This window comes from Bufo bufo, chromosome 3 (assembly GCF_905171765.1).
Source record: "Bufo bufo chromosome 3, aBufBuf1.1, whole genome shotgun sequence".
NCBI classification, from domain to species: domain Eukaryota; kingdom Metazoa; phylum Chordata; class Amphibia; order Anura; family Bufonidae; genus Bufo; species Bufo bufo.
Window position 1 is genome coordinate 145,732,894 of NC_053391.1, and position 21,595 is coordinate 145,754,488.

Here is a 21,595-nt window from a genome sequence, read left to right on the forward strand (position 1 = left end):
CTTGCCGGCTACCGGTGTGTCATTCGCCGCCGGTGTATAAGGAGGTGGTCGGGGGGCAATATTTTCTCGGCGGCATATTTGTTTGAATCGCGCGCGCGCGAAAGTTCCAGCGGGGGGCGGAGCTTCGTTCCGCTTCTCCTGTACATGTTAGACATTCAGTCGGGGGTGCGGACGTCTTCTTCCCGCTCCTCGCTGGCCCCGCCTCCTCTTCGTGCCAGCCTGCTCTCAGAACGGATCGTTTTTACCTCAGGTGTTGCCGCTGCTGTTGCCGTCCGCTCCCACTGTGACCTGGTAGGACTGTTGACCCCTTCTAGCTCTGCACCCCTCTGGCCTGGACGCTTTTATATTACTTCAGCCAACATGTCTGACCCCTCAGCGCCGGCCGGTCCTTGGTATCACACCTGCACCGCATGTAAGGCGCCCCTTCCTCAAGGGCAGCCTGACCCGCATTGCTCGGCTTGCAAAGCCCCATTACAGGGTCCGCCATCTGTTGTGTCACCCCCTGGCCTCTTGGATCCCCCTGACTGGGCTAGATCCCTTTCCCAGGCTGTGGTCAGCCTCTCTAACGTTGTGGGCCGCCTTGCAGAGGTATTGCCCTTATCGCAGCCGGATATTTCCCCTGCTGGGCCCTCCGGGTCCGCTATCTTAGCTGACCCGTCTGAGTCCCTCTCTCCAGGCGACACCTCCAGAGCCCGTCAACCCCAGAAGCGGTCTAGGGCGGAGCGCCTATCATCCTCGGATGCTTCAGTATCACCCCCAAGGGTGAGCTCTCAGTCGGGCCCTTCCTCGATACAGGATATGCCCTCTGAAGGGGAACTAGTTGATTCAGATTGTGATATGGACTCGGCCTTGCCTTCAAAACTGGCTTCTGCTGTGGGCCATCTTATTAACAATATTCGTGATACCTTTAAGATTCACGATGATCCTCCTAATTCTGAAAAAAACAGTGTTTCCTTTTTTCGCCATAAACAGACGTCTGCAGTTTTTCCCCTCCACACTGATTTCTCGTCGGTGGTCTCCAAGGCCTGGGCCCGCCCTGATGCCCGTTTTACCCCGCCTAAGAAGTTGGATATCTGTTATCCATTCCCGGCGGATTGCATTACAAACTGGGCGTCACCACCCAAAGTCGACCCCCCGGTGGCCCGTTTGGCAAAAAGCACGGCTATTCCCGTTGCTGATGGCTCTTCCTTACAATCCACTGAGGATCGCCGTATAGAGGCCATTACCAAAGGTATCTTTGCAGCCTCCGGTTCCGCCCTCCGGCCGGTCTTTGCTTCCGCTTGGGCTGGAAAAGCGGTTTCAGAGTGGGCTTCTCAGCTGGATCAGGAGCTTGAATCCGACGTCCCTATTCAGGACCTCCGTGCTCTAGCCCAACTTATCATTCAAGCCGGCAAATTCGTCTGTGAGGCATCCCTTGATGCGGGGGCTCTCATAGCCCGTTCGTCTGCCCTGGCCGTTTCGGCCAGGAGGGAGCTTTGGTTAAAGGTTTGGACGGCGGACTCCACGTCAAAGCGGTCTCTTACTGGCCTTCCCTTTACTGGTTCTCGATTGTTCGGGACCCGCTTGGATGAAATCATATCCGAAGCCACGGGGGGGAAGAGTACGCATCTTCCTCAATCTAGGACTAGGACCACCACTCGAGGCCGTCCCACTTTTTCTCGCTTCAGGTCTTCCCGCAGGGCTCCCGCACCTCGCACCTCTTCAGGTCCATCCCCTAACTCTGTCCAAGACAGACGTAAGAAACCTTTTTTTCGGACCCAGCCCTCCTGGCGCAAGTCACAGCCTGCTCGCCCTCCCGCGACCAAGCAGAACACTACCTGAAGCTGCGCCCCCACCCACCCGGGTGGGGGGACGTCTCTTCCTGTTCAGGGACTTCTGGCAGGCGCACGTCTCCGACGCCTGGGCTCTCGAAGTTGTGTCTTCCGGGTACAAACTCGAGTTTACGTCCCTCCCCCCAGTTCGGTTCTTTCGCTCCCGGGTTCCCCGGGATCCCCAAGGGGCGGCCGATTTCTTGACTGCCACTCACACCCTTCTAGACAAAGGGGTCATCGCTCCGGTTCCCATGGAAGAAAGATTCAAGGGGTTCTATTCGAACCTTTTTGTGGTCCCCAAAAAAGAAGGCTCGGTTCGTCCCATTCTGGATCTAAAACGGTTAAACCGTTTCCTTCGTCTTCAGCGATTCCGGATGGAGTCTCTCAGGTCGGTGGTGGCCTCTCTGGAAAAAGGGGAGTTCCTGGCCTCTATCGACATCCAGGACGCCTACCTTCATATTCCAATCGCTCGGTGTCATCAGTGCTTTCTGCGCTTTGCAGTGGGGTCCGACCACTACCAGTTCGTTGCTCTCCCCTTCGGGCTGGCGACGGCCCCTCGCGTTTTCACAAAGGTCCTTGCCCCTGTCCTCGCCTTACTTCGTTCCAGGGGAGTTTTTCTTCTTCCATATTTGGACGATCTCCTTATCAAGGCACCCTCTCTGTCACTGACATCCGCCAGTGTGGACCTCTCGCTACAAACCTTACGCCGGTTCGGTTGGATTATCAATCTTCCCAAATCCGCTCTTGTTCCATCCAGGCAACTGATCTTTCTGGGGATGCTGCTGGATACAGATGCAGCGGAGGTTCGGCTTCCGTCAGAGAAGCGCCAGCTCCTTCATCGGTGGGTTCGGAGCCTTCTGACCCACCGCCATCCTTCCTTCCGGTTCAGCATGCGGGTCTTGGGACAGATGGTGTCCTGTTTCGAAGCAATCCCCTACGCGCAGTATCACTCCCGCACCTTTCAGACTGCCATTCTGTCCGCATGGGACAAGTCCCAGGAAAGTCTGGATCAGTACTTTCCCCTTCCCCCCCCCCCCAGGTTCGCTCCCCTCTCCTCTGGTGGTTACGGACCCCTCTCCAAGGGAAGTCCTTCCTGCCGATAACTTGGTTGGTGATTACCACCGATGCCAGTCTGCGGGGTTGGGGGGGGTGTTTCCTCCTCGGTCCGTACAAGGCACTTGGTCTCCATCGGAGTCCAAACTGCCGATCAACGTTCTGGAGCTGAGGGCGGTTCTCCTTTCACTCCGGCATTGGACTTCGCTGCTTCAGGGTCACCCTGTTCGTGTCCAATCGGACAATGCCACGGCTGTGGCATACATAAATCATCAGGGGGGCACTCGCAGCGCGGCGGCGATGAGGGAGGTGTCTCTAATCCTTCGCTGGGCGGAAATTCATGTTCCAGCCATTTCGGCCATTTACATCCCGGGAGTGGACAATTGGGCGGCGGATTTCCTCAGCCGGACGACGATCGACCCGGGCGAGTGGTCTCTGCACCCCGACGTCTTCGAGTCTCTTTGCCTCCGTTGGGGTCGTCCGGACGTGGATCTCATGGCCTCCAGATTCAACCACAAGCTTCCCACCTTCATGGCCAGAACCAAGGATCCGGACGCTTACGGCGCGGACGCGCTCGTCCTTCCCTGGACGGAGTTCTCTCTCCTCTACGTTTTTCCGCCCCTGCCTCTTCTTCCACGAGTCCTTCGGAAGATCGCGGCGGAGGGCACGCCTGCGATCCTAATAGCCCCGGATTGGCCTCGTCGTCCTTGGTACGCCGACCTTATGTTGCTCCTGGCAGACGCCCCCTTGCCTCTGCCTCTAAGAGAAGACCTCCTCTCTCAAGGGCCGATCTTCCACCAGCATTTAGGGTCGCTACGTTTAGCGGCGTGGCTATTGAAACCGCGGTCCTAACGCGGCGGGGGTTTTCTGCTGACGTGGTCCGTACCATGATTCGTGCGCGTAAACCGGCTTCGTCCAGGATTTATTACCGAACCTGGCGGGCCTATTTGAATTTCTGCGAGACCTTAGATGTTCATCCCCTTCGGTTTTCTCTCCCCACGATTTTATCCTTCTTGCAGTCTGGTCTGGACTTGGGTTTAGGTCTCAGTACCCTAAAGGGTCAGATCTCAGCGCTTTCGATCCTTTTTCAGCGACCTCTGGCTCCGCTCGGTCCAGTTAAGACTTTTCTTCAGGGGGTTGCTCACTATGCTCCCCCGTATCGCGCTCCCGTTCCATCTTGGGATCTTAAAGAGGACCTTTCACCGATTCTTACCCTATGAACTAAGTATACATACATGTGGAGCGGCGCCCGCGGATCTCTCTGCACTTACTATTATCCCCGGGCGCCGCTCCGTTCTCCTGCTATGTCCTCCGGTATCTCCGTTCCCTAAGTTATGGTAGGCGGAGTCTGCCCTAGCGCTGGCCAATCGCATTGCAGAGCTCACAGCCTGGGAGAAAATAACCTCCCAGGCTGTGAGCTCTGCGCTGCGATTGGCCAGCGCTAGTGCAGACTCCGCCTACCATAACTTAGGGACTGGTATCTCCGCCTACTATAACTTAGTGAGCGGAGATACCGGAGGGCATAGCAGGAGAACGGAGCCGCGCCCGGGGATAATAGTAAGTGCAGTGAGATCCCCGGGCGCCGCTCTACATATCTGTATAGTTAGTTCATAGGGTAAGAATCGGTGAAAGGTCCTCTTTAATGTTGTGCTGACGGCTCTCCAATCTTCTCCTTTCGAGCCTTTGCGCAGGGTTTCCCTTCGCTTGTTGTCTTGCAAAGTTTTTTTCCTCGTTGCCATCACGTCTCTTCGGCGTGTGTCTGAATTGGCGGCACTTTCTTGCGTAGAACCCCTCTTGGTTTTTCACCAGGACAAGGTGGTTCTCCGCCCGGCTCCGGATTTCCTTCCGAAGGTGGTGTCCGCTTTTCACCTGAATGAAGATATTGTCCTTCCTTCTCTGTGCCCGTCCCCGTCTCATCCTCGGGAACGGGATCTTCACCGTCTGGATGTTGTTAGGGCTCTGAGGATCTACTTGGATGTAACTAGACCCTTGCGGCGCTCGGATTCTCTATTTGTGGTTCCGGAGGGTCCGCGCAGGGGGCTGGCGGCATCTAAAGTGGTTATTGCCCGCTTCATCAAGATGGCTATTGCTGAGGCTTACCGTGCTAAGGGCAGGGAACCGCCCTTTGGTGTTACCGCTCATTCTACCAGAGCGGTCGGGGCTTCCTGGGCTCAGCGAAATCGAGCTTCGGCTAAACAATTGTGTAAGGCGGCCACCTGGTCTTCTTTGCACACTTTCACCAAGTTCTACAAGGTGAACACTTATGCATCGGCGGATGCTGCTTTGGGCCGCCTGGTCTTGCAGGCGGCGGTGCCTTAATGCCTATGGTGCTTTAATTCATCTTGGGTTGTGGTCCCTCCCTATTTGTGGACTGCTTTTGAACGTCCCAAGGTTTCCTGTGTCCCCCAAGGAATTGGGCGAGAAAACAAGATTTTTGTATAACTTACCAGTAAAATCTCTTTCTCGCTCTTCCTTGGGGGACACAGCACCCACCCATTGTTTTGGTTGCCCTGACGGGAGTTTTGACTTGTTGGTGTTAATTTGGTTGATCCTTGCCTTTGTTTTAACTACTTGGGCACATAACTGGTAGTCGCTCGCTCCAGGCTGAGGGTATAGCTGCTGGAGGAGGGGCTTAACAGTCTTTCACTTAGTGTCACGCCTCCTATGGAGATGAGCTATACCCAAGGTTTCCTGTGTCCCCCAAGGAAGAGCGAGAAAGAGATTTTACTGGTAAGTTATACAAAAATCTCGTTTTTCTCCTACAGAAGGTTCTACGGAGGATCAGATGGAGGGTATTCCGACAAATCCTAGTCGCTCTGGATTGGCCCCGTTGCGTGTGGTACGCCGACCTCGTTCTCCTTCCAGGAGATGTCCCTTGTTACTGCCACTCAGAGACGACCTTCTTTCAGGGTCCGGTCTTGCATCGGCATTTATGGTCTTGGTTGACGACATGTCTATTAAAACTGTCATCCTGAGGTGGATGAAGTTTTTTCGGCGGACGTCATCTGCACTATGATTCAGGCCGGGACGCCTGCACCGCCCTGGATCTATTATAGGACCTGGCGGTCCTCCTGGGCTTCTATGAAAGCCGGGACATTCCCTCACTCCGTTTTTTCTCTCTCCACGGTCCTATCCTTTCTACAATCAGGGTTGGACCTTCGTTTAGCCCTTAGTTTTCTTGATGGCTCAGGTGTTGGCGCTTCTATCCTGGGGCAGCTTCCAGCTTCTTCTGGTTCCCCTGGTGCCCATGGAAACTTTCCTTCAGCGAGTGGCACATACGGTTCCTCCGTACCGTCCTTTACCGCCTTGGGATCTGAATATAGTTCTCTCACCGTTCCTGCCTTCTCCCTTTGAGCCCTTGGGGAGATATCTCTCCGGCTCCTGTCCTAGATGGTAGTTTTTTCTTGTGGCTCTCACATCCATCAGACGGGTGTTTGAGTTGGGGATGCTCTCTTGCAGAGAACCTTCCTGGGTCTTCACAAGGGTAAGGCGGTTCTCCGGCCCATTCCCTTTTTCTCCTGAAGGTGGTCTCTGTCTTCCACATCAAAGTAGAAATTCCTTCCTTCACTGTCCCTCTCCTTCACTCCCTAGGGAAGGGAGTTACGTCATTGACGTCAGGGCTCTGATCATTATTGGCAGCCTCCAGTCCCTTCCGGCGTACGGAACCCCTCTTTTGTCATCCAGGGTTTCCACGTAAAGGATTGGCGGCCTCCAAGGTGGCAATTGCACGATGGATTCAGTCTGCAAATGCTGTACCATTCCGCACCCGGTGCGGGGTTCCGCCCTTAGGTGTCACGGCTCGCTCCACTGAGCGGTGGACGCTTCTTGGGCTCTGAGGCATCGCGCCTCGGCTGCGCAGTTGTGTAGCACGCGGCTACCTGTCCTCCTTACACACACTCACAAAATTTTTCCAGGTGCATTCTTATGCATCGGCGGCCGCTGCTTAGCCCGCATGGTCTTGCAGGCGGCAGTTTCTTGGATACAGCAGGGACGCTTGCTTCCATGGTTTTCCCTCCCCGTGGACTGCTCCTGAACGTCCCACGGTTCCTGTGTCCCCCAATGAATATGGGCGAGAAAAGGAGATTTTTGTATAACTTACCAGTAAAATCTCTTTCTCGCTCTTCATTGCGACACACAGCACCCACCCAGTATTGTTGTTCGGCCACAGTGTGGGTGTTGCTGGTTAGAACCCCTTTGGGTCTTTTGGCATGGTTGGTGTTCCATGTTTTTTCTTGATTAGCTTGCTTCTCCTACTGCGTGTTCACAAACTGAAGCTCTCTCTCCAGGCTGGAGGGGGGTATAGCTGCCAGGGGAGGAGCTAACAGCTTTTACTAGTGTCAATGCCTCCTAGAGGACATAGCTATACCACGGTTCCTGTGTCCCCCAATGAAGAGCGAGAAAGATTTTACTGGTAAGTTATACAAAAATCTCTTCTTTTTTTTTTTTAAGGGCTCGGCAAGGAACGCAGACAAGAGAGGTACCATTGTAATGGGGGCCAAACAGTCTATAACCTGATCTGAGCGGTCTAAAACGCTCAGATTATGTGACAGACTCCCTTTAAGATTCAACAGTAGCTTTATATTGCGAGCTACACACAATGCAATGGTTCTGAGATACAAGGAGCTGCACAGAACATGTATTAGATACATTATGGTTTGCTTTTTTTTTCAGATGAAGCACTGGATGAGCTTGATCAGTATATAAACCAGTTGCAGCAAAGTGTTGGCGCTACAGCACACTTACCTTCCATCTCTACTAACTCCTCGAAATTCCAGGCATTTAGTGCTCTCCATTCTACTCGTGACATACTCTCATTAATGGCCAAGTCAAAGGGCCTGGAAGTACCCCGTAAGTAGACTTATTTAGAGACATCTGCTTTTGTTTGTGATTAAGTATCTCTTCTTGTAATTAGGTCAGTAAGTTTTAAGAAGCGCACCATGACATTCATATACCACTCATCCATTTAAATTGCTCACTCTTGAGCATATCACGATAAAAAAGTACCATGATGTTCTTTCCATTTCCATCTACCTCTCCAACTCACCTTTTCACCAGCTACAATCTGGCTTCTGACCCCACCACGCTATAGAACCTGCCAAACCGAACAAACTAGTAATCTAAAAACTGCCAAATGTTCTGTCCTCAGCCTTCAGCACAGTTGACCTCTACCTCCTGTTACAAATGCTGTCATTTCTTGACGTCACAGACTTGGCGCTCTACTGGATCTTCTCATACCTCACAGACCAAATATTTAGGGGTCTCTCTATCTATCTTTTTGGGTGATTGGATCGCTCCATCAGCCTCTAGCACCCGCCCTAAACTATATTTTTTTCTGTGCTGCTCACAAGCCTTTGGACTATCTATCTATCTATCTATCTATCTATCTCATATCTATCTATCTCATATCTATCTATCTATCTCATATCTATCTATCTCATATCTATCTATCTCATATCTATCTATCTCATATCTATCTATCTCATATCTATCTATCTCATATCTATCTATCTCATATCTATCTATCTCATATCTATCTATCTCATATCCATCTATCTATCTCATATCTATCTATCTCATATCCATCTATCTATCTCATATCCATCTATCTATCTCATATCCATCTATCTATCTCATATCCATCTATCTATCTCATATCCATCTATCTATCTCATATCCATCTATCTATCTATCTATCTATCTCATATCTATCGATCGATCTAGAACTAAATTTGGTGGCCAGGCCTAAGAGGCTGCCCAAACTTGCGTTCATTTAGTTTAGTAAAAACATGTAAACCATGTGCTAAATATGTTTTATTTAGTCCATGTCTAGCCCGTGTAATAATCCATGTAGTAGTGAACGGTGGCTGTTGTGTGTATCTGTGAGAACGTTGCTGCAGATCCACACATGGTCTGCACGACATCACTGTACTTGACAGAAATGAGAACAGGAAGTGTTGCCATCAGAATATTTCACTTTCACAATGCAAGCTGTGGACCTGTAACTTCAACAGTCATGCATATATCTGCGTCCATTTTCTTTTAAATGTCCACTCAGCCCACATTCACTTGATTAGGTGTTCCGGCTCCTTACGTTGTGTTCTTCTGGAACTGCAGCTGCTAACAGTTGATTGGGGGTGCCGATTGTCGGACCTACACCAGTCTCATATTGGTGATCTGTCTTATGCATAGGTCATTAATATGTTATTCCTAGAAATCCCTTTAACCCCTTCCTGATGCAGCGATTTTCCATTTTTGAATTTCTGTTTTTTGCTCCCTGCCTTCCCGGAGCCATAACTTTTTTTATTTTTATGTTTTTTGCGGAACAAGTTGTACTTCCTAATGCCACCATTTAATATGGCATACAATGTAGTGTGAAGCAGGAAAAAAATTAAAAAAATGGGGTGGAATTGGAAAAAACAAACAAAACGCAATTCCGCCACAGTTTTACGGGTTTTGTTTGTACACCGTTCACTATGCAGTAAAAATGACTTGTGCTCTTCATTCTCCAGGTCAGTATGATTACATCTATACTGCATATGTGTCGTTTTTCTTGCATTTTAATACTGAAAAAAAAACTTGAATAACTTTTTTATAGATACAGCAACAGAGATGTATGAGGGCTCATTTTTTGCAGGACTATCTGTAGTTTGTGATAATACCTTTTTGGGGGGTATATGACTTTTTGATCAATTATTTTTGGGAGGTAAAGTGCTAAAAAAATAGGCGAATTGGGCAATTTTTTCCCGCCGCATTTACTGCATGGGAACGTTTTTCATATTTTAATAGTACGGGCATTTTCACACTCGGTGATGCCCATGATTTAGTTTTTTTTTTTATTGTTTAAGTATTTGGATTTTGGATTTTTATTTTTTTACTTTTTATTAGGTCCCCAAGTGGACCAAAACATGCAATCATCAGATTGCAATTTGTATAGGGCAGGGATGCCCAACCTGCAGCCCTCCAGCTGTTGCAAAACTACACCTCCCAGCATGTCCAGACAGTCTACAGCTATCAGCCTACAGCAGGGCATGGTGGGAATTGCAGTTTTACAACAGCTGGAGGGCCGCATCCCTGGTATAGGCTAATAGAAGTTTCTCCATTATCCTATACAGAAATAGGTACCGCCCTATAAGACGCATAGGCCCATAAGACCCACCAAGGTTTAGAGGAAGACAATAAGAAAAAAAAATGGTATATTACAGTTCAGTGCTGCCACCTGCTGGCCTGATCTTTAATATACAAGTAACAAACCTGGAAGCCTAATACAGGCTCATTACTTTGAATGAGCACCTTCTCCAGTCACTGTCCGGGGCAGGCATTCAAGCCCGTGAAGCACACACTTCAGGGTTTCCAGCTTCTCAGATGCTGTGGTCACATTTGACCACGGCATCTGAGAGGTTAAATGTCAGCAACCGGCTTTACCACTGGTCGCAGACATTAGCTGCGGGTGTCTGCTGTATCAAACAGCAGGCATCCACTAGCTGTGACGCTCGCTCCAGAGTGGGCGCCATCTTTAAAGACCCGACATCCGCCGTACATGTATGAAGTGGTAAAAGGAAACCTGCCACCATGAGAATGCAATGTAAGCTACAGGTACCATGTTAGAGCAGGAAGAGCTGAGCAGGTTGATATATAGTTTTGGGGGTACAGATTAATTATAACCTGTAATAATGTCATTCAAATTTCTGCTCATTCTGGGCTTTGAAGTCCAGGAGGCGGTCCTATCAGTGATGACAGCTATCTGTATACACATTCATAGAGGTAAGGCTGTCAATCACTGATGGGACCGTCTCTTTAACTTCAAAGCCCAGAAAGAACATGAATAAATTACAAGTTTTACTGTATCCTTTCCTTTAAATCTATATATCAATCTGCTCAGCTCCTCCTGCTCTATAACACACTGCCTGCAGCTCAAATACCATGTTTTATACAGAAACTTGAAGAAGAAAATGCCAGAAAAGAATGTCATGCCTAGAGCATTCACAGCTACCCTACTCAGTACTGCTGTATAATGTCCTCCATGCTGCTGCCTCTGAGGGCGCTTTGTATGGCAGACCTCAAACCAGCTCGTCTATGATATTCCTGGAGCTGAACTCGTGGAAAATGACAATTACAGATGGAGTTTACATAGAAAGGAAACTGATGAGAAATAAAAGTTATATAATGGTGAACTACAATGTTGTTCCTCATATGCAATATTTTATTCTAAAAAAGTCACCTTAAGGGGGTTCTCTGGGAATTAAGAAAATGAAAATACTTAGAGATTGTCTCACTTCAGCAAATTGCATTTATCATGTACATGCATTATGTAGATAAAATTAATACAAGGCACTTATGTATTGTTATTATTCATATTGCTTCCTTTGCTGGCTGGATTCATTTTTGTATGACATTATACTCTGTTCGTCTCCATGGTTACGACCACCCTGCAAACCGACATCGGTGGCCGTGCTTGCACACTATAGGAAAAAGCACCAGCGCCTTTTCCTATAGTGTTCAAGCACGGCCACCACTGCTGGATTGCAGGAAGGTCGTAACTATGGAAGCGAGAAGTGTATAATGTGATGGAATAATGAATCAAGCCAGCAAAGTAGGCAATATGGACAATCATTATACATTAATAAGTGCCTTGTATTAACTTTGTCTACATGATAAATGCCATTCATAGCCATGACTGTTATAAATCAGCATCAGCTTATTGATGGTTTCCAGCAGTATCAGATATATGAGAAATATGCTAGATTTTACATTTGCTAATTAGAGAGCCAATGTTAATCAAATGTGTGTTTCCGATATAGTTAAAGGATAACTGTCATATTTTCATCAAAAAAATCAATTTTAGCATATGTTACTGTTGCAGCAGCATTATGCATAAAGCAATCTTTAGTTTCTTCACTTACCATGGTTTTCCTTGAGTTTCCCCCTTAGTTACGGCTGTTTTGATTCCTACATTATGAGGATCTTCTCAAAAAAAAATATAACAGTTATCCTTTAAATGGCTTTCCAACCATAGAACGAAGTACCTGGGTTGTGCTTTTTGAGGTGTAGACTAATGTATGAAATTCTATATAATTTCAGATTCATCTTTGTTTCTACCTGCTAAAAATTTAAGCGGTCATCGAAAGTCTTTAAATCTCTTAGAGGTTCCTCAACTTAACAAACCTCAGGTAGTAATATTTTTCTTGATACACTTTTATGCGGCAGTCAGAGACCACTTACTCCTAGAGGCTCTGCTCTCTCTGCAACTGCTGCGTCCTTTCCACTTTGACAGGGCCAAGTGTGATGATGTTTTCACTGCCTGGCCCTGTCAATTAAAGTGCAGAGGGCACAGCAGTTGCAGAGAGAGCTGAGCCTCTAGGTGTAATGGTAACGCCCCCGTTGCTCCTGGATTCTCATTTGCATATAGTGAAACATCATTTTTCTCAGCACTGCAGATATAAATGCACATAGAACAGGTCAGCCAGTTTCATAGATATAAATCTGCTGACAGAAGCCCTTTAATAGCACTGTTAAATTGTGTAGGTATAAACCCTTATCATAAAGCATAACGGTGCCAAAAATTGCTATATTGTGTCTGCACATGATGGCCAAAAATACCCCAATCGTGGAGTGTGCAAATCCGGATGTTGTGTTTAGTAATGCTCTGTCACTCCGTCTGTAAAGGGAGTTGTATTACTTTTTGGGTGTGCCCTGGTCTCTAATTTAAAGGGGTTCTCCGGGCTTTTAATATTGATGACCTATCCTCAGGATAGGTCATCAATATCAGATCGGCGGGTGTTCGACACCGGGCACCCCCGCCGATCAGCTGTTTGAAGGGAAGGCACGCGCAGTGTGCACATGCCTTCTCTCTTCTTGCTCGCTGCTGCTTTGCCATAGATATAGCAGGATAGGTCATCAATATTAAAAGCCCGGAAAACCCCTTTAAATATAATATTTAATGCAGTTCCTGAATGTCCTATAGTATTGTCCTCAATGCAGCATGCAATGACATAATGTGAAAGTGCATCAGTGACCTTGGCTTTGGATTCATGAGGACCTGTCTCCTCTCCCGCCATGTAAATACTTCCTCATGTAATGACAATTCTGGAGCATCTTTTCATTGAACTCTGTGTTTTACCGTTCTGTTATTCCTCCTATAAATATATACATCCCTTTGTCAAAGGAACATGTCCTTACACTGTCTGACTCTGGTTGGATAGTGTCAGTGTATAGGTCTCCACTTATAACACTGGGTTATCAATTTATGTATACATTTCTAGTAGGAATAACAGAGAAACATCAGAGCGCAAAAAGATCTAACAAAAAAAGATTCTCCAGAATTTCTTGGGACATACAAGTATTTACTAATAATTTCCGTGTGCTGTCTGCATTTTCCACGGACAGCACACGTACCCATTTGGTTTTAATGTTTGTTCACACATCAGTATTTTTTTTACTAAATGCGGACCAAAAGCACCCATTATAGTCTATGTATCCGTGAAAAAACATGGACACAATATGAATTGCATCTGTGTTTGGTCCGTTTTTCGCTGACCACTAATAGGAGATGCTCTGGAAATGAACTTTCATCTGAGCAGTGTCCATGGATTAGGGCTGACACATGGAGGGTGAAAAACAGACACCCAGACCAAACACTGATGCTTCACAGGTGAAACATGGACTGATTTTTTTCACGGATGTGAAACGGACACGGAAATGTGAATGTAGCCTTACTGAGAATGATGTGACACCATAGGGCCTCATTCACATTTCTGTGTCTCATTCACATTTCTGTGTCTGTTTCACATCCGTGAAAAAATTAGTCTGTGTTTCATCTGTGAAGATGTCCATGAAGCATCCGTGTCTGGTCCACGTGTCTGCTTTTTGCCCTCCGTGTGTCATCCGTATGCCACAGACGATGCTCAGCTGAAAGTTTAATTTCCAGAGCATCTCCTATTAGTGGTCAGTAAAAAAAACGGACCAAACTCTGATGCCATTCATGTTGTGTCTGTGTTCGTTCACAGACCCATAGACTTCAATGGCCGTGTTTGGTCCGCAGCACAGACCAAAGGAGTGCATGATATTTTTCAGTGACCCACGGTCAGTAAAAACTACTGATGTGCAAACAGATATGTTAAAAAAAATCAATCAATGAGTACATATGCTGTCCATGGAAAATGCCGATAGCACACGTCAGTGAAAAAAAAAACGGAAATGTGAACGAAGCCTAAGGCCTCTTTCACACGAGCGAGTTTTCCGCGTGGGTGCAATGTGTGACGTGAATGCATAGCAGCCGCATTGAATCCTGACCCATCATTTCAATGGGTCTGTGTACATGAGTGTACTTTTTTTTTTTTTTTTTTTTCTTTCACGCATCAGTTCTACGTTGTGTGAAAAAACGCAGCATGTTCTATATTCTGCGTTTTTCACGGATGGTTGCTAGGAGATGTTGTTTGTAAACCTTCAGTTTTTTTTATCACGCGCATGAAAAACGCATCAAAGCGCATTGCACCCGCGTGGAAAAAACTGAACGTAATCACAGACAAAACTGACTGAACTTGCTTGCAAAATGGTGCGAGTTTCACTGAACGCATCCGGACCTAATCAGTCACGCTCATGTGAAAGAGGCCTAAAAGAGACATAGCAGGGGAGGTGACAAGTCCCCATTAGGCATCATTATACTTTCTTACAGACAACAGAGACAGATCTAAATTTGCCGAAAGACTCTCATGGTAACGTGGACTGCAAGAAACTAGTGGAGCAGCTTAAAGAGTGTCCTACTCTTCAGGACCAGGCGGACATACTCTACGTACTGTGCGTCATAAAGTGAGTCGCACCTTTGTTATTAGTGGGGGGACTGGTCGGATGTCAATGTGGGATTTGGACAGGAGACCACTTATTAACCATTTAAGGGATTGTCACATGCTGTTTGTGGGCAGTAAATCTGCGACATGCAAGTCCCACAGGTTTGCAGGGCTACACTTGCCGGTACCTGAGTGACCTGAGGCACTGTGCTAATGAGTGGCGCTAGTAATCTGCACCGCCTAGCCTGGATCGGTGCCATGTAGATTTCGATCTCCCCAATCCGTGCTGGAATTCTAGGATGATTTATTCTTACTGATAGGAATATTCCTGTCGTCATTTTAGTTCATCTTTATGTTGAACGATATACAGCTGCATTGTATAGTTGCATTGAAAAAGCCAATTTAAGGTTTGCTTCAGCTGTGTATTTAACACGTTAAAGGGTTTTTCTCGCCCATATTCCTTGGGGGACACAGGAAACCATGGGTATAGCTCTGCTCCCTAGGAGGCGTGACACTAAGCGAAAGCTGTAAGCCCCTCCTCCATCAGCTATACCCTTCAGCCTGGAGAAGAGACTGCCAGTTTTTGCTTAGTGTCCAAGGAGGCAAGACACCCCCTGCTTATGCAGGGTTGTTATCCTATGATTTTTATTTTTACGTATTTGTTGTTTTTAACTCGGTTTTTTTTCTACCTACAGGGACAACAGAGGCGCATTAGACCCCTCTGTTTCTCCCGGGGTTGAGTTGCGCCAGTGCCGGTAATTCCGCACTGCCGCCTCCCCCACAGAAGACAAGGTGGACCAGGGCAGCCTCGCTCCCCTGCGTCCCGCCAGCTCAGGGTCGCCCGCACGCCAAGTCCCTCCCCCGGCTTCCTGCCACCGCGGTGCCAGGAGCTGAAGGGGCGACCCCCGCTGGATGGACTGAGGGCGAAGACAGCGTATGGTGAGAGTGGCTGCTCCAGCCTCCCCTTCCTCCCTCCCACCGCTGCTACCAACATGGCCACTGTTACATGGCCACTGCTACAATCCCGGACAACCCCCGCCCCCCCCCCCCCCCCCGCATATCGGGACGTTACCGGGCTTAGTTGGAGGGCAGTTTATCTGGGCAAGTCCTAGAACGCTGCCTTACAGGGGACGGCTGCAGACATGCAAGCCGTCTGCTACATCTAGGCGCGGTGGGAGCCGTTTTCCTGGCATGAACGGCGCCATGTCATGGCCGGCACTTCAACATCCTTGGGGGTTAAAATCATTTTGCCGCGCGCGCGCGGCTCTGCTTCGGCTTCAGCGCGGCAGAGGGGGGGCGGAGCTTCCTTACACATTCAGCTCCGGGTCTGGTAGGACTGTTTAACCCCCTCCGTGCCACAGTACTGTTGCTTGGTTTTCACTTTTAAGTGCAACATCTTTCCACCATGTCAGACCCTTCTGCAGCCGCCAAGCCATGGTACCATGCCTGTACTGCTTGTAGGGAACCCTTTCCCCGGGGGCAGTCTGATCTGCACTGTACTGCATGCCGAGCTCCACCGCAGCCTCAGTCGCCCGCTGTGTCGCTCCCTGCTTCCTCTGACCCGCCTGACTGGGCTAGATCCCTGTCCCAGGCCGTGGAAAGCCTCACTCATGTCGTGGGCCGCCTAATAGACAGGCCACCTACCCCGCAGGACGCCACTCTGACTGTCGCGCCCTCCGGGTCCACTGCTTCTGCCGCTGCAGCGGGTTCACCCTCTCCTAGTGACCCCTCCCGAGCTAGGCACTCTCAGAAGCGTATTAGAGTAGAGCGAGCCTCCTCCTCGGATGCCTCCCTCTCCCCGCCACGCGTGCGCACCCAGACGAGCCTCTCCTCTCCAAAGGATTCGCTCTCTGAAGGTGAATTGGCGGCTTCAGATTTGGAAATGGACTCGGCCCTGCCGTCCAAGCTAGCCTCAGCGATGGGTCAACTCATCTCTGATATACGTGACACCTTTAAGGTGCAGGATGACCCCCCTAGCTCGGACGCAGCTAGCGTCTCCTTTATCAGACCCAGGCAGGCCTCAAAAGTCTTTCCAATCCACTCTGATTTCTCCTCCGTGGTGTCTAAGGCTTGGGCTCGCCCGGACGCCCGTTTTGTCAACCCAAAGAAGCTGGACATTTGCTATCCTTTTCCAGCCGATGTCGTGGCCACCTGGTCTTCCCCACCCAAGGTGGACCCCCCTGTGGCCCGGCTGTCAAAGAACACGGCCATCCCTGTTCCCGACGGGTCTTCTCTTCAGTCAGCGGAGGACCGTCGCATGGAGACCCTGTCCAAGGGCATTTTTGCTGCCTCCGGTTCTGCCCTCAGACCGGTTTTTGCCTCTGCTTGGGCAGGGAAAGCAATCTCTGCTTGGGGTACGCAGCTGGAACAGGAGTTGGACTCGGACATCCCCATCCAGGACCTACGTTCCTTGGCCCAGCTTATTATTCGGGCCGGGAATTTTGTCTGTGAGGCCTCCCTTGATGCGGGAGCCCTTATTGCACGCTCCTCCGCCCTGGCAGTTGCCGTCAGGAGGGAGCTCTGGCTGAAGGTCTGGAAAGCGGACGCTGCCTCCAAACGTTCCTTGGCGGGGCTACCGTTTGCGGGTTCCCGCCTTTTCGGGGTCCGCTTAGACGAACTTATTTCAGAGGCCACGGGTGGTAAAAGCACCCATCTTCCTCAACCCCAAGCCAGGGGCGCCCCCCGCGGACGCCCTGGTGCGTCTCGTTTTCGGTCCTCCCGCAGGGCCTCTGGGGCTCCCACCACAGCTGCCGCTTCGGCTCCTCCCCAGGACAAGCGTAGGAAGCCGTTTTTTCGGGCGCAGCCCTCCTGGCGCAAGCCGCAGGCTGCCCGCACACCCGCAGCAAAACAGTCCTCTGCCTGAAGGCGCGCCCCCACCCACCCGGGTGGGGGCCGGCTCCTCCTTTTCAAGGACGTCTGGATGGCTCACGTCTCCGACGCCTGGGCCCTCGAAATTGTGTCCTCCGGATACAAAATCGAATTTGCATCCTTCCCTCCGGATCGGTTCTTTCGCTCCCGCCCCACGCGAGACCCGAAAGACGCGGCTGCGTTCTCCGCGGCCGTTCAAGCCTTACTGGACAGGGGGGTGATTACCCCCGTTCCTCTAGAGGAAAGATTCCAAGGGTTCTACTCGAACCTCTTTGTAGTTCCCAAGAAGGGAGGTTCGGTGCGGCCCATTTTGGACCTCAAAAAGCTCAACCGTTTTCTCCTCCTTCGACGGTTTCGGATGGAGTCCCTCCGCTCCGCGGTGGCTTCCCTGGAGCAGGGAGATTTCATGTCTTCCATCGATATACAGGATGCCTACCTCCATGTTCCGGTAGCCCAGTGTCACCATCGCTTCCTTCGATTCGCCGTGGGGGACCTCCACTTCCAATTTGTCGCCCTTCCCTTTGGACTGGCAACAGCCCCCCGGGTGTTCACCAAGGTCCTGGCCCCGGTTTTAGCCTTACTCCGTTCCAGGGGTGTTTTTCTGCTACCGTACTTGGACGATATCCTCATCAAGGCTCCGTCCCTTTCTCAAGCGGTTGCCAGCGTGGATCTCACTCTAGAGACTCTGGCGAGGTTCGGTTGGGTCATCAACTTCCCCAAGTCCTCCCTTCCCCCCTCCAGACAACTCGTCTTCCTGGGAATGCTTTTAGACACGGGAGCGGCGGAGGTAGGTCTTCCCTCGGAAAAACGTCTGATCCTCCGTGGGGCGGTTCGGGGTCTCCTTCTCCACCGTCGACCGTCCTTCCGCTTCTGCATGCGGGTATTGGGGCAGATGGTTGCCTGCTTCGAGGCGATCCCATTTGCGCAGTTTCACTCCCGCTCTCTCCAACGGGCGATCCTCTCCTCCTGGGACAAATCGCCGCAGTCTCTGGATCATCCCTTCCATCTTTCATCTCCGGTGCGGTCATCTCTCCGCTGGTGGTTACAGTCCCCTCTTCTGGGCAGGTCCTTTCTGCCACTCAACTGGTTGGTGGTTACAACCGATGCCAGTCTCTCGGGCTGGGGAGGCGTGTTTCCTCCCCGATCCGTCCAGGGCATTTGGTCTCCATCGGAGTCCAAACTCTCGATCAATGTCCTGGAACTGAGAGCGGCCCTTCTGTCTCTACGATACTGGACTCATCTGCTGAAGGGTCATCCAGTTCGTGTACAATCAGACAACGCCACGGCCGTGGCGTACATAAACCACCAGGGGGGCACTCGCAGCGCTGCAGCGATGCGGGAGGTCACCAGCATTCTCCGTTGGGCGGAAGCCCACGTCCCGGCCCTATCTGCAATTTTTATTCCAGGGGTGGCGAGTGGTCTCTTCACCCGGAGGTATTCGAGGCCATTTGCCTTCGTTGGGGCATTCCGGACGTGGACCTCATGGCCTCAAAATTCAATCACAAGGTCCCCGCCTATCTGTCCAGGGCCAGGGATCCGGGAGCTTGCGGAGCCGACGCCCTCGTTCTTCCTTGGCGAGGCTTCGCGCGCCCATACATATTCCCTCCCATCCCTCTCCTGCCCAAGGTCCTTCGGAAGATCGCGGCGGAAGGCGTCTCGGTGATTCTGGTCGCTCCGGACTGGCCCCGCCGGTCTTGGTATGCCGACCTCATGCTGCTCCTGGCAGACGCGCCCTGGCCACTGCCCGCCAGGGAAGATCTTCTCTCTCAGGGACCGATCTTCCACCCGCGTTTAGGGTCCCTACGTTTGACGGCGTGGTTGTTGAGACCACCGTCCTGACACGTAGGGGCTTTTCTGCGGACGTCGTCCGCACCATGATCTGCGCCCGTAAGCCGTCCTCTTCTAGGATCTATTATAGGACCTGGAGGACTTTTTTGGGGTTCTGTGCCGATCTGGGGATTCCTCCGCTCCGCTTTTCTCTCCCCACCGTTTTGTCCTTCCTGCAGAGCGGACTGGCCCAAGGTCTAGGCCTTAGTTCTTTGAAGGGTCAGGTATCTGCGCTGTCCATTTTGTTTCAGCGCCCACTGGCCCCCCTTGGTCCTGTCAAGACCTTCCTTCAGGGCGTGGCTCACGCGGTTCCCCCGTATCGCCCTCCGGTACCGCCCTGGGACCTGAACCTGGTTCTCTCAGCGCTCCAGGCTTCTCCTTTCGAGCCTCTGCGGACGGTTTCCTTGCGACTTCTGTCCTGCAAGGTTATTTTCCTTGTAGCCATCACCTCTCTTCGGAGGGTGTCCGAATTGGCTGCACTCTCCTGTCTGGAACCTTTCCTAGTGTTCCACCAGGACAAGGTGGTTCTTCGTCCGGTCCCTTCCTTCCTTCCTTCCTAAGGTGGTCTCCGCCTTTCATCTGAACGAGGACATCGTTCTTCCCTCTTTGTGTCCTTCCCCTTCCCATCCGCGGGAGAGGAAGCTTCATCGCCTGGACGTTGTCAGGGCGCTCAAGATTTACCTGGAAGTAACCAGCTCTTTCAGGCATACTGACTCGCTCTTTGTGGTCCCGGAAGGGTCGCGCAGAGGGATGGCGGCATCCAAAGTTGCTATCGCTCGTTTTGTCAAGATGGCTGTTACTGAGGCTTATCTCGCCAAGGGCAGGGTTCCTCCCCTTGGTGTTACCGCTCACTCCACTAGAGCGGTCGGGGCTTCCTGGGCTCAGAGAAATCGGGCTTCTTCGGAGCAGATTTGCAAGGTGGCCACTTGGTCCTCCTTGCACACCTTCACCAAGTTCTACAGGGTGCATACTCATGCGTCGGCTGACGCTGCTTTAGGCCGTCTGGTGTTGCAGGCGGCAGTTGATTGATGCCTCTGGTGTTGGTTGAGTTTGTTCTGGTCCCTCCCTTCTGGGACTGCTCTGGAACGTCCCATGGTTTCCTGTGTCCCCCAAGGAATATGGGCGAGAAAAGGAGACTTTTGTATTACTTACCAGTAAAGTCTCTTTCTCGCTCTTCCTTGGGGGACACAGCACCCGCCCTTCATTGGGTTACAGTTGTGGTTCCGGCTTGGTTGCCCCCGTTGGGGCTCGACAGTTCTTTTTCCGGTTGGTGGTTATCTTTCACTACTTGGACACGCAACTGGCAGTCTCTTCTCCAGGCTGAAGGGTATAGCTGATGGAGGAGGGGCTTACAGCTTTCGCTTAGTGTCACGCCTCCTAGGGAGCAGAGCTATACCCATGGTTTCCTGTGTCCCCCAAGGAAGAGCGAGAAAGAGACTTTACTGGTAAGTAATACAAAAGTCTCCTTTTTTCTGAGTGGAAAAATTAAGGTTGAAGCCTGTTAAAAAAAAAAAAGAAGCAGATCACCTGCCGCTCCCATACTGCCACTGCATCTCCCCCACTGCTCTCCCCCTCCTGCTCCCAGCACAGTGGCATGTGACCGCTGAAGCCAGTCAGGTCACCTCTGTGGCCAGTGAATTTTTTGGGTAAGAAAACCCTTTTAAATGTCAACTTAACATTTGCTGCATCTGAATATCGAAGTTGACAAAGTTTAGTGTAGTTTATTTTCAACGAAGGTCTCTTGCACACGAACGTTGTGCATTGGGGACAGCAATTTGCGGTCTGGGACGGATCAAGACCCATTCAACTTAAAAGGGTCCATGACCCGTCCGCACCGAAAAAAAATAGAACAAGTTCTATTTTTTGGTGGTGCGGAGGCACGGACAGAAACACCACGGAAGCACTCCGTAGTGCTTCCGTGGGGTTCCGATCCGTGCTTCCGTTCCGCATCTCCGTGATTGCGGACCCATTCAAGTGAATGTGTCCGCATCCGTGATGCAGAGTGCACACGGGCCAGTGCGCGTGTATTGCGGACCGGCCGTATGCGGGCCACAATACGGCCACGGGCACACAACGGTCGTGCGCAAGAGGCTTAACTGAGGGCCAGTTATATTGGATGGTGTTTTAAAGGGTTCATCCCACAACTAAAGTGGCTCTTTCTCCATAATATACTACCCTATTTAAAAAGGTTTTTCAAGAGTACAATATTGATAACTTATCCTCAGGATTAGTGTTGAGCGAACTTCTGTTAGC

At 50.5% G+C, this 21,595-nt stretch overlaps 1 protein-coding gene across 4 annotated transcripts in view; it reads left to right on the plus strand.

Moving 5' to 3' along the window:
* PHKA2 (phosphorylase kinase regulatory subunit alpha 2) overlaps positions 1 to 21,595 on the plus strand; it is a 143,561-nt gene that overhangs the window by 89,080 nt on the left and 32,886 nt on the right. For all 4 annotated transcript variants that reach the window (XM_040423691.1, XM_040423693.1, XM_040423692.1 and 1 more), the window contains exons 20-22: positions 7,536 to 7,712; positions 11,943 to 12,031; positions 14,536 to 14,669. In XM_040423691.1, the coding sequence (XP_040279625.1) occupies positions 7,536 to 7,712; positions 11,943 to 12,031; positions 14,536 to 14,669 (400 nt within the window). The remainder of the gene's footprint in view (positions 1 to 7,535; positions 7,713 to 11,942; positions 12,032 to 14,535; positions 14,670 to 21,595) is intronic.